This window comes from Bombyx mori, chromosome 11 (genome assembly GCF_030269925.1).
Source record: "Bombyx mori chromosome 11, ASM3026992v2".
Classification (NCBI taxonomy): Eukaryota; Metazoa; Arthropoda; class Insecta; order Lepidoptera; family Bombycidae; genus Bombyx; species Bombyx mori.
In genome coordinates this window covers 11,577,602-11,591,259 of record NC_085117.1, presented here as the reverse complement: position 1 = coordinate 11,591,259, position 13,658 = coordinate 11,577,602, and the positions used below count along the sequence as shown (strand labels likewise).

Here is a 13,658-nt window from a genome sequence, read left to right as displayed (position 1 = left end):
ACTCATGTACAAACAACACTTAGTTTATTTACTGTTACTTACTTGAAGTTGAAGGAAGTTGCCTTACATCTTGGACAAAGAAAAATCGCTGGTCTCTCAGTGATGTTGATATTAATCCAACTATAACGATGTCTCCAACTCTAGGAACATATCTCGATTCAGGCGACGCTACTTTATCTATAATTCGACATTAAAAAGTTAATAAAGTTTTAGTAAACAATGCTACTGTAAAATAATAATTAACAAAATCACCATACAATCAACAAGGATGTTGTAGAAATTGTAAGAAAATGTTGAGGTTGGAGGAGGTGGTACCGACTGAATTCTCATTTCCATAGAACGGTTTTCACTGTCTGATTTCATATAGGCTAATGTTAAAAACTCCCATATTTCCACCAGAATTAAGTTGCCAATTAATCTGAAAAAAGTTTAAAATTAAAAAGAGTTCATCTTTAATTCCACATTCAAATCATTTATTTCAGGCCTTCGGATTTTTATACTTTATGATTTACTTTATCTGAATCAAAGACAATTAATTGTATTAAAGTAAAAATTAAATGCTATTTGTTGGTAATAGTATTTCTTGAGTATGTCTGAACTAATTTGCTTATTGTAAGTCTTGAAACATTCATAACAGTCCAAATGAGGTTCTCATAGAATTAAACTCTCTACTAATCTCATATTAGAATCAAATAGGACATCAGTTTGTTCAGCTAGTTGTTAAATGATATTCCGATCGCATTTGTTGGTGATAGCGTATTGAGAGACTGCACCGGCAGACCACCATGATGTTTATTTTTGCGGCGAAAGTATCATACGTTCCGGCTTTATGGATGGTTTTTTTTGTCTTTTTATGGGTATGGAGATTGTGATCATTTTTCTTCTTAATCTTAAATAATGTTGGTTAGGACATAATTCTTGGATTGAGCTAACTAAGAATTAACAGAGATCGAGTTAACTAAGAATTAAATGAGAATACTTATATTACTTACTTGACATATTGTTTATGACTCTCAAATTTATGGAAAATGGTCATTGGGGCTACATTTTCTCCTAATATTGGTGGCGGAAAATTAAAATTATTTTGTTCTTGAAACCAGGAAGGAAGCCAACCCAGAATCCTGATCAAATTTATTTTGTCTAGCGAATATCTAGGTTTTTGTTTATGATTGACGGTATTATATGTTTTTGCCAATTTTGTTTCTTTCATTTGATTACCAGGCTCAATTTTGATAAAGTGAACAATCGGTCCAGCTTCCGAAAATCTAACAGATTTTTTTGGCTTGTGTGGCATTTGAACTTTAGAAAAACTTTTTTCGATGGTTTTGTTTTCTTTATTTTCTGCATCTGCGGCATCTTTTAATGGTTTCATGGTCAAGACTTCTTTGGTACTTGTCTCAGAGGGCTTAGAAAAGTTTTTAGGTGAGTTACTCTGTTTATTAGTTTGCGTTGATTCATTTGCATGATCTTCATTTACAGGACTTGTAGGTAGATTGATACTATGTTTTACTTTTTGCTGTTGAATATTCTCAGTTCTTAGTTTATCAGTTTTGTTGTCAGATATATGAGTTTTGTTTTGAGCTTCTTTATTTGGAGTTTGCTTATCAATTTGCAAAGATTCCATTAAAAATGCACTACGGTTAGTTATAGTTTGTTTGATATAAGTACTTGACTTTGATGAATTATTATCTATTGAGGCTTTCGTTTGTATTTCAATTGAGCCACATTTTCTTTCTTTTTCTGCTAGCTGACGTAATTTTCTCTTCCGTTCTTCTTTCGCAGATTTAGAAACAATGCTTTTTGAAAATGACTTGTTTTTTGACTGTTTCTGAATTTTATTATTTTCTAAAAAAAAAAAAACCCAATTAATAGAATAAAAGTATATTTATATTTAGCTAAATTATGATCAGAAAGATGTAAAAGAGAAACACAGAACACACAATTTTTAGGCTTTAGCATTTAAATAATAGCATTGCTATTAGCAAATAATCTCACATCTAACTTGGTATCCCTGTGGTCCCTATGAGAGTACTATAACATTAATATTGCTGTTATGGCATCAACACACAACAGCAGTACACACACAAAGACAATTTAAGCCAGTTGTAGATATTTTATGGCAAAACTAGATTTGAAAACTTGATTAATAGTTAGTACATAGCATCCTATAAATTTTTACATAAAGCCAGTTAGTTAAATATGTTAGTAGGATTGTATACAATATATTTTACCATTAATATTAAAGTATGTAGAGTGATATGACATAAAGACGTAACAAAACATTGTGAGGTGCATCAAATCTATCCTCTCCAATTCTAAATAACGATCACAAAAACTTAGTTAAGAGTGTTACAACAAAAAGAAGTTTTGTTATAAATCAATTAACATTATGATTTAAAATAATTACTTACTTGTCACTGCAGCATGTTTAGCTTTATTTTTTTTTACATGCATTTGAGGTTCTATGAGCTTAGCTTTATGACTTGCTTGACTGTGGAAGTTTGATGAAATATTTGTAGGTTTTTCTGATTTCGTTGGTTTAAAGTATTCAGGTTGTTCTATGGTGTCAACTTCATCTTGTTTACTATCCAAACATTGCTGTTCATTGGTAATATCATTTGCGAAGTTGACATTTTTTGATTCATTGATTTTAGCGTCTGAGCCATTTTGTACTAACAGAGAATCATTATTTGAATTTGAAGGTTCAGAAATAATTATGATATCATTAGAAAATATGTCTTCATTATTATCGTCTTCAAAAAAATCATTATTGTAATAGTCATCTTGCTGGCTATATGATATATTATTCTGCTCTTCATCTTCAGGTTTGCTTTCAGTTTTAAATTTTGGTAAGCATTTTACAGGTGAATTTTTAGATAATCTTCTGTACCATTGATTCAATTCACTGTCAGAGTCATCATTTATTTCTATAGGTACATCATCATATTCTACAATATACTCCTGCTTAATATCGAAGGCTTCAAACTTTATATTATTTTGAATTTGAACTTCTTCTTCAATAGGTTCTAATGTTGCATGTTTTGAGTTGCCTGGAAAACTTTCTTTTTTTATTTCATTTTCACTGTCAGATAATAAAATAATTTCATCATTTCTTTCTTTTTTAATCTCTTTAACATATTCATCTAAACATAAATTGTCCTCATTTTTTCGTTTCTGCGCTATAGGTGTTTTATTAAAAATATTGTTTTTAGGAATTTCCACTTCTTCATCAAAACCATTGCATTCTTCTTCATATTGTATTCGGTCCGCAATAGGAATTCCATTACTTAATTTTTGAAGTTGGAAAACATATTTCTCCGTATTATTAATTCTCATAAGTGGTGCACCAACAGCCCATCCAAAGCCAATTATGTCATGATTATTAACAGGAAATGGTTCATTTGGTGGAATTTTCTTCTGTCCAACATAAACACCATTGGAACTCTGTATTTTATAAATAATAAATTAGAAAATCACATTAGTATAACATTATTATTTATCAGTAGGCAATAGTTTGGCTCTGCCCCTGGCATTGCTAACGTCCATAGGCAACAGCAGCCACTCACCATCAGATGTACCGTATGCTACCTGACCTGACTACCAGGACAATAAAATAAATAATAAAATTGATTTGCCAAGGTTTCAATTATTTTTAAAATCAATGTATATTATTTTATTATTTCAAATATAATTTAACAACTACAAAATAGTTATATTAGAATAATGACTGGGCAGCACGGGTTGGTCCCATAGACTTTAACCATAAAACCATCCAGAGTTCAGGATTGGTAAGTCATAACTCAAGTCTCAACTCTTGTGTTTATAGGTTCTTCTAAATGCTTATTGACTATAGCTATGGGTCATATGTATTAATTAAAATATTAGGCCAATCAATATTTATGTTATGGTAAGAGCCGTTTAAGCTACTACTACTACAAGCTTTCAGCAGTACTGTTTTTCTGTATGTTAGCAGAGAATTTTACGGCAAAGCTTGTATGACTATACAGAACCAATAGATATAAAAATGTGAATGCCGCCACTCATTATAACACTTCAGGTCAGTTTAATTGTAGCGATGACCGTATTATTTTTCATATTGGGCGTTTTAGTTTGAACACTACAGTTAGTATGGGTACTAACTAATGCAATTGTGACCTATTTAATGTATTACGGTGAGCAGCTGCATTCACTTATGGATTTTTGTACAAAAGTTGAAGCGTTTAATAAATTTACTTATTATATTATTATCTTCTCGTGAAAAAACATAGTACCTTTAGATCTGTGATGAGGATTTGGTTTTTTTCTACTTTAATAACACAGTGTCGTCGTGATATAACTATACTAGACAAAGTTATAGTATTTTCAACACCTCTGCCTACAGTTTCCTCTTTTCCTTCACGTAGCGTGAATTCCTCGTTTCCAAATGCATGCCGAATTAATTTCCACATAGCCATCTTATTTTAACAGGCAAATTTTATTTAAAGCATTGTTTTCCACTTGACGTGCATTATTCCCCCAGTACATTTATTTTCGCCCATTGGGTACTGTTGCGTTTGTGTCGAAAAGCTACGACTAACACATGTTGTTTTTAAATTTAATATCAATCACAAAAATCAGCGCTTTGTTTTTATTTAATCACACTTTGTGCATTATCTGCATAAAACACTATTTTAGAATATTTTAGATTTAACTGTTTACTTTTTTGAACTAAAGAATCGATGATGTTCGTTAAATATCGATTTAGCTGAATGCATAGAACATACAGTCATTGAAAATGTACTATTCGTTGCATGCATGCCTTTGCCTTTATTCGATGGATATAGAGTAGATTAGAGCATGCTTTTGTACACCACTAAAAATAAATAAAAACAAATGTAATAGGTAAATTAAATCCAAAAATCCCGACGAGTTTTTCTACTGAAAGGAATTTGTTCCATTAGACATTAGATGGAGAAGAATCATTTTAGGAAATATATTAATTGCGGTTTACCTATGGATAACAAACGTCTATGACAATAGTATTACTGTTTTAGAGATAAAGGTAATTAAGTAGCCTTTTAGATAAATTACAATTGACTAAAAATATATAATTATAATAATGTGTAACGTAATCGATGTTTCTTTTGACATACGTGCGATTTTTAGATATAGACAGAATGTTTTAAAATTGCACGAAAACACAAAATAGTATGGCTACATTTTTTTTTATTTTATATACAATATTACACAATTGATTTCTCTAACTTTAAAAACCAATAATTAACAATGCATATCTATCAATTAAAGTTGATAAATTTTAAATTATGGACGCTACGTTTCTTTGCATCACAAACAAAACATCGATATATTTTCTGCAAAAACATCTCTAGTTGGACCATCAGAATGTTGTTTTTTTTTGCAGAATGTCAATCTATATAGATTATACACATATCAATAAGCTTCTTGCGATGCTATTGTTACCAGCAATGAGGTAAAATCATAAATCACTAGCACAGATATGTACATTTCTAGTTAATAATTGCACTGGATTGGAATGAAATCAAGTTAATTTATTTGAAATAGTAAGCAGCTGGGATGGAATTGAATTAAATGAAAGGAGATAAGTTTAACTGAAACATTATCCGAGTGAAATTCAACTAAGACTTTTTAAAAGATTTTGAGAAACCGCATCCAGTGATTTTGTTTTGTTTTCACAATGACATAATTGTGCATTTTGTGCTGGTTCCAGGACTTAGGTGGACCACTATTAGAATATAATAATTTTATTTATAGGTACATTTTGTCACCATACAGATTTTATGTAACTACATACCTTCAATATTTAATTAATTTAATATAATATAATATAATAACTTTGTATGATGGCAAACGTTTGGGAACGAAGTTTGGGGACGTTTGTATTATGGCTACACTACCTGTCAGTGTACCGACAGCAAAAGGTCTTTCTCTACGTTGCGCAGAATTAAATCGTGGCTAAGATTTTCAACGGTTGAAGATCGCCTAAGGGGACTGACTGGCTCTTCTCCACGTTCATAAAAACGTACCCATTGACGTAAATGACGTAATAACGCGTTTCGGGAGAACACGTAAAAGAAAAATTGATTTTGTTATTTAAATATATATATGTATTTTGTCTGTTTCTATTTTGTTTCTTGGAAACCCCTGTCGTACCACCTCTTCACTTTTGCGGAGTTTTGCGTCATACCCTCGACATACCTTTAGCTGTTGTGACAAATCACTCACCACGGTTATGGAATATAAATAGGCTGCCTCATTCCGTGCGTGAGTAATAGTGCTTCTCTGGATGTCTTCAAGAGAAGATGGCAATATACGTGTATATGTACAAGTTATTATGTGTTAAGTTTTTCAAGTGTACAATAAAGAATAAATATGGTTAAGTTTTTTTTAATTTTAATTTTTTTATTGCTTAGATGGGTGGACGAGCTCACAGCCCACCTGGTGTTAAGTGGTAGAGAGTAGTGGTACAGTACTTACGTACATTAATAAAATACCAACTTTTTACATGTATCTATTGTTATCAAAATTAAATTATTAGTTCTTGACTTGACCCCCTCCTGGCGCCAAAACTGGATCCGCCCTTGGCTACATAGTTGTGATTGCTACCACTAAAATCGAAATTTATTAGATTTTTAAATGGTAGGCAGCGGCTCCGATATACCCTTGGTATTGCTCAGTTCATGAACGACAGTAATCACCTGCCATCAAGTGGGCCATGTGTTCATTTTGACTACGAGGGTAATAAAAAAACGTGATTAAATTATAAGTATTCTCAGAACTCACTCCCGCGTCAGATTTCGGTCAGATTCCCGCAAGGCTCTGCTCCTTCTCCGCTGTTTTTCAGCTTATACATTAACGACATACACCGGACGCCGGCGACTCATTTAGCCCTTTTCGTCAATGATACGGCTATCTACTACTCGAGGAGGAAAATTTCGTTCATCCACAGTAAGGTTCAGATCACGGTCTCTAATAGTGAATTAGTGGTTCAGGAAGTGATGAATGGGGTTGATCCCCACGAAGACAGCAGTGCTTTTTAAAAGGGGTCGTCCTCCCATACCACCTGCAGTATCTGGTCTCCAATTAGGCGCGGTAATTCCATTCTTGCCATCAAAATCTTTGACCAGCCTATACCGTGGGCCTTGAAGGCTAATAGAAGTACTAAGGCAGCTTCCTCGACAAAGGGATATCATTCGGTCCCCACATTAGGACGTAAGCGAACGAGCCGCGATCCTACTTGGTCGACTCTACGTGATGATTTGCAAGTCATGCCCGTTTCTGCAGGATAGCCGACCTAAGCCGACCTAAATCTAGAATCGGCACCTAAGTATCCTAAGGAATCGTTTTAACGCTACTTTGAAAAAGCGGCGTGACACGAGAATTCTTTCATCGTGGCCACCATTAGTTACATATTCGACACAGGTTACGGGGCTAAGCAAAGCTGCCGTCGTCTGCTCTCGGTGCTTTTAGGCTCCTCAAGCATGACACTTAGCCCACGTCCTCGTCGAGCTCGTTGATTACGACGAAGGGTTTGATCTGCGAACTAGCCCATGGACACAACCCGCTGAGTTTCTCGCCGGATCTTCTCAGTGGGTCGCGATTCCGATCCGGTGGTAGATTTAGCGGATTTCAGGTGCACTTGCTAGTGTTAGCAAGCTAGTTAGCTAGTGATGGCTAGTCTTAGCAATTATCTCAGGTTGAGCCCGTGAGTTTACATACCGGACCACGCGTACTTGGTATAACCCCTTTTTTTTTACTGTTAGTCTTGAGAGACCATTTCAGCGTAGCCTTAACTTACTAGTGAGCTCATGGGGCTTAATCCTGACGTTGCTAAAATTAACCCTAGCAAGAGCAACGCTTCGCAGAATCTACCACCGGATCGGAAACGCGATCCACTGAGAAGAACCGGCGAGAAATTCAGTGGGCTGTGTCTGTGTGTTAATTTACTCGCCGAGCCTTTCGTCGCAAGCGACGGGTTCGACGAAAACGATGACCGGAACCCAATAAGCTACCAATGATTAGTTAAGGAAAATAAAAAAATTAGAACCTAAAAAAATATGTTATTTAAAATGTAGCTTAATGCAACTTAATGCATACGAAATCGGAGAATAATTATTACATATCTCAAAAAATATCCAAAATTTAATGTCCTGTTCTGACCAATTCTTGAGAGAATTTTTATTAAGCTTGTAATTTATGTTGATAATGTTCTTGAATAATAACAGTGGGATGTTTATACATTTTATTACTTAAGCAATCCACCTTACCTGTTGCCTACCTACAGACTTTGATAAAATAACATTTGGACCTAGTGTCCATCGAAAAGCGAAATAGACGAGGAGCGTGCTACTTGATAGTCTTGAAGTTTTATCTTGACAGGAGTCGAACGCGTGAGTATTGAGCAGCGGATGGCATTTTATTAAACAAGAACGCAAAACGATGCTCATTTGCTTAAATAATGATTCTTGACAAGTTCTTACTCCATGAACTTGTAATCTGAGCAGTCCATGCGGGCCACACGAGACCATGGACTTCAAGTGCCAGCTAACTTTTATTAAGGATCGGGATCGTCACTTACATTACAGCGTAACCGTTATTTTATTGTTTACTTTAAACCCCTTTATATTCTACTAGCATTACCTAACGCTTGTAGAAACTATATAATTGTACAGGATTGATACAAGCTACACCACGTGAATTTGCGTTAGACGTCGTTTTGTACTTTCATATATATTAGTGCTAGTACAATATGCAATAATAGCAAAAAGCTTTGGAGTAGCGCTTTCCAAGTGAATCAAAACCGGTAAAACCATGTTAAAGTCATCTATGTTGACTGTTTTCTTTGACTATCGCGGTATTGTGCACTCAGAACAATTGCTGAAAGGACAAACGGTAATAACTATTATTATGGTAATAAAGAATATTATTTGAGAGTTATGCGTCGTTTAAAACAGCAAATTTCCGTCCGCGCGTGGCTGGTATAGCCTCTCAGGCTATCAGCGAATAGGTAGGGGAAAAAAAACACCAAATTCTACGAAAAAGTATGGTGATTCGTGGGAAAAAAAATCTTGGATTTTGCACCAGATAATGGGCCTTCGCACGAAACCATAATTGCGAACGAATTTTTGACCAAAAAGTCAAAAAAATACTTATAGTAAAATTCGCATTGAGAACTGAATTCCGGAAAAAATGTTTTGATGATTGGATTATTACGTAGGCGTAAGTGTATTTGTTTCTGAAGGAGTATAGTTTGAAGGTGATAAAATATATTTGAATGAATAACTAACATTTTGTGTATTATTGATCTTTCCCTGGTACTTTCTTGACAGAGTAGTATACTCTACAATGGTTCCTGAAGCACCGAATTGATTGAGTCGATGTGAAATTTCCCAAATCAAATAACCAGTTAAATTATAATATTATTGTCATTACAATATTCCGGCATATGAATCGATTTTGGTTACTCGGAAAAAATGAAAGGATTTGTGTATTTGGCCGCATTTCTGCGTTGCGCAGAGAAAGCTCTGGGCGGCCGCGGTCGGGGTGGGCGGCGTGCGGGCGCAAATAGCGACAGCGCGCGTCGGGCGGTGAGCTTTCCACTCGGGCAGTCCGCTTCCGCGCGCTCCGCTGCCGACTTCTCGCCCTCACCTGGCGTCACTGTTGTCGTCCCTTCAAGCCTCCGATCGCGAGTGCATGATATTATGATCGGTTAAAACTATATTCCCTTTATATGGTCGAAGTATAAGAGAGATCGTGTTTAACTTTAGTTTAGAACCAGTTACTAGTGACGGAGTATTATCGGAACCAGCAGAAACCTGGCTCATAGCAAGGAGCTGCAGAACGGTCTTTTTTTAAGAACACGTGACCTCAAAGATCTTTGCTAAAATTGGTGTTCATCTTCCAAGTTTATACGGAGAGGTAAAAAATTTAATTCACTAAGTATATTTCCAATTTCAGAAATGACTCCAAAGTTATTGTTCTGATGTAATCAACATTGTTTTCACGATTAACAATTAACTTAGATTGGTTTTAGGGTTTTTTGTGTGATCTATGAAAATAAAAAAAAATATTTTTTTGCTGGTCATTTCTGCTTATAGCTTTACATTACGGTTTATGGGGCTGAAAATAGATTATTCCTACCTAGGCTATTGTTTTCTGCTTCATGCTCTCCAGCATGAGTTTTTTCCAGCTATAATACGTCACTCATAGTTTTGTGACCTATTTTAATAATTTCGACATTCGGTAACTCAGTGGCAGTTGGCAAAATGTGTAACAATTCGCATTTCAGAGCATCTTTGAAGATATTTCGGGACAAGAAAAAGGATGTTATGTCACCTGAACAAAATGGTATTTACAAATTTTTACTAAACACATACGGTTCATGTTCACCGGCTGTTTTGGAAATCAAGAAGAAAAAAAAACTGTTATTATAAAGATATTTACACAAAAATTCACATTTGCGAGAAGAATTGGATCTCCGCCCGGCTTAGAGATTCTAGGAACGTTACTTTAGAAAAATATTATTGACGAAGAGACTACCCCGTTTTTGTAATTGAAAAATAATAAGGAACTTCGAATTCAAGTCATAAAGTAGTCTAAAAGTAAATGTAACTTGTATTTTATATCGTGTATAGATTCATTGTATCAAAGTTGACCTGTGAAATTTCATACTGAAGGAAAAACTCGCGGTTTTTCACAAGAGAAAAAGAAGTATTTGAAAAACATGTAAAAGTCATAGAAATGAAGTTAGAAAAGGTGTAAAATCCACTGAAAATCATACGTTAATAAAACTGAGTAGCTTTGTCATTGACAGAGATAATATTGCAAGACCTAACATTAGCCTTTAAAATATGGGAAGAGATTTTACTATAAAAGAAATAACAATTGATTCTACATATTTATCATACAACAATATTTTTCAAAATGTTGAAAAATAAAATGGATATACTAGTGTCGTGGTCTAATTTATTAGTATAATTTATGTGTGCGTGTTCAATCGACAAATAGGCTACTTCTGAACAAATAATTCTTGTAGTAAGTACGGTCGTCCCCTCCCTTTCTGTGTTTGCCTTCAAGTTGCGTGAACGATTATACCTATATTAACGGACTGGCTTCATTTCAGGAAGATATGAAACAAAAAAACTAAGTAATTTCGAACTTAATCACATTTTATGGATCGTGGTGTTCTATTTGAATTTAAAAGTGTTGATATGTAATAATAAAAAAGATAATTTAAATAAATTTAATCTAATTTCTGTTTTCTGTTCTTATTAACTCTACACATTTCTTTTAAATTTACGGCGTCAAATAAGATCCCAGAAAGAAATTTATGCTCGTGCGGTAGCTTGATACAAAAGAGTAAATTAAACCAAAACAATTCAATTCAATTCCGATATAGTTTACTATTCTTGTTTAAAATCCAAACAGGACCGCAGTCTTTCGGAAGAAATCATAACCAAAAAATTAGTTTTAAGGTTTATGTAATTTTTCGATTGGGAAAAAGCCTTTCTTTCATCTTTCGTAACATTTAAAAAAAATTTTTTATTCCTTATATGGGTGGACGAGCTCACAGCCCACCTGGTGTTAAGTGGTTACTGGAGCCCATAGACATCTACAACGTAAATGCGCCACCCACCTTGAGACATAAGTTCTAAGGTCTCAGGTACAGTTACAGCGGCTGCTCCACCCTTCAAACCGAAACGCATTACAGCTTCACGGCAGAAATAAGCAGGATGGTGGTACCTACCCGCGCGGACTCTCAAGAGCTCCTACCATCAGTAAAAATAACTCTAATATTATTAACAAAATGATAGATCCGGTCTATTCTTTTTAAACGATGCAACTATGGCGAGAATCATGTTCTGATAAAAGATACCGATATTTCTAAGGAAATATGTATCTAGTAGGTACGTGCAAGGGATGTGCAAGCCAAGTTTCACCCCACGCTTATCGTTAACTGTTATAGTATAATCCCCTGACTTAGTACCTAACACTTCATAGAGCCTTACTTTAAAACTGTCGTTAAAGTTCCCGAGGAACTGCCACTTTTAGCTACAAAGATACATAAAATATACGGTTATTTCCATTGTGGTCTAAGCGTAAGGTGTTGTTAAGTATGATGAATCTAATTTGTCATGTAGTTACGTGTTAAAAAGCTGAGCTATTCTCTACAAGAAAAACTATTACATCATTTCATGATTTAGACACTAGTAATTCATCTAAGCAACAGAAAAAATCTTATGAGTACGCACGCATATAGCTACTATCCTCTAACTTATTCTTGGTGCGAAGCAGATGCGCTTGGGCATGTGCACGGCAATTGCGGAGTGATGCTTTTGGGCTACGGGAATTACTTAACAACATACGGGCCTTGAATTTCTTCGTTTAGTTCCGTGATATAAGAACGATCTTTCCAATAAGTTTTCGAAAAACAAACGAAATAGACGTATCTGGATGCAGACCCTCCTCGTTAATGCCTGAAAACTTATTGTTGACAACTTGACTAACAACGTGCCTCTTAATAATTTTATAATAATACAAATGAATACCTTCTGTTCTGTTATATTTAGAATTTGTAAGCGCATCGCAGCTCAGTAGGGATTAATCAGCACATCTCTATTGACAATCATTTTTTCTTCTTTTGGTTCTGAATCAGGTTCCTACCAATATGATGACTTTTAGTTGAAAATTTACAAAGCAGCTTAAAACATTTTTATTTTTATGTTGATGAACAACGTAAGACATGCTTCGCGATAATTCAGTTAGTGGGGCATGTATTTGAATTTTTTTTCACTTTGCCCATTTGACATGATAATAAAAATAAGTTAATAAGCGGCTTAATAACGATCACCTGGCTTCGAAATAAGGTTCCCTATATTATGGGCACACGAGACATGCTAAAATATGGTAAAATATAAATACATACATAAACACGCAGACTGAGAGCAAACTTGTTTATCATGCAAATGTTTGGCTGATGTGGGAATCACACCGATAATCCTCGGCCCAGCAGCTAGTCAAAAATCACCTGTAGTACGTCACTGTGAACCTTTGAGGCGCTTTGGGACTTTGGGGCGACCGCGGGGCTCATTTAAAAATTACCAAAACGAAAGCGTTCAGACCAATAATGAGCGGATCGTTCGCTTGTAGTGTTCGCCCTGTATACGTTGTTAATGTTGTATGCTCTTTGGGCCACAATGCTACTATGAAGGACCTCGTATACCGTAATGATTCGTATTAGTAATATTTAATCCGTAAAAAGAATAATCTGATAAAAAACAAACGAAAATAACAAAGACTAAATTTGAAAATCACATGCTCTCAACGAAAATTACCCCACGTCAGAATTCTTGGCCCACTATAAACACATTAGAGTTTAGTTTTTCAGGAAATTCCTATTTCATACTTTCACATAAAAAACACATCCTTGAGTTGTTTATTAAAAAAATTGTTTCCCGATTAAACCGTTGGATGAGAATATTGTTTAGAATTTATATGTTAATTTAAAACTTTAGATGGAAGTTTCGAATCAAAAATGATGATAATATTAACCATATCGTAGTTATCACACCTGGGATGTCCGGCGGCACAAACTCTCGGCCCCTTAAAAATAACAATATTATAATAGTTAACAATGATTT

At 34.6% G+C, this 13,658-nt stretch overlaps 2 protein-coding genes across 5 annotated transcripts in view; one reads left to right on the top strand and one right to left on the bottom strand.

Annotated features, from left to right (window-relative positions):
* The window catches only part of LOC101738676 (probable helicase senataxin), a 53,488-nt gene that overhangs the window by 14,274 nt on the left and 25,556 nt on the right, over window positions 1–13,658 (bottom strand). The window contains exons 2-6 of the mRNA XM_004931467.5: window positions 4,272–4,852; window positions 2,412–3,444; window positions 993–1,845; window positions 258–418; window positions 43–177 (exon numbers count right to left, since the gene is read on the bottom strand). Of these exons, the coding sequence (XP_004931524.2) occupies window positions 43–177; window positions 258–418; window positions 993–1,845; window positions 2,412–3,444; window positions 4,272–4,454 (2,365 nt within the window). The 5' untranslated portion in view covers window positions 4,455–4,852. The remainder of the gene's footprint in view (window positions 1–42; window positions 178–257; window positions 419–992; window positions 1,846–2,411; window positions 3,445–4,271; window positions 4,853–13,658) is intronic.
* The window catches only part of LOC101738948 (potassium voltage-gated channel protein Shab), a 57,514-nt gene continuing 53,441 nt past the window's right edge, over window positions 9,586–13,658 (top strand). For all 4 annotated transcript variants that reach the window (XM_062671141.1, XM_012694953.4, XM_012694952.4 and 1 more), the window contains exon 1: window positions 9,586–9,936. The gene's annotated coding sequence lies outside the window, so the exon portion shown is untranslated. The remainder of the gene's footprint in view (window positions 9,937–13,658) is intronic.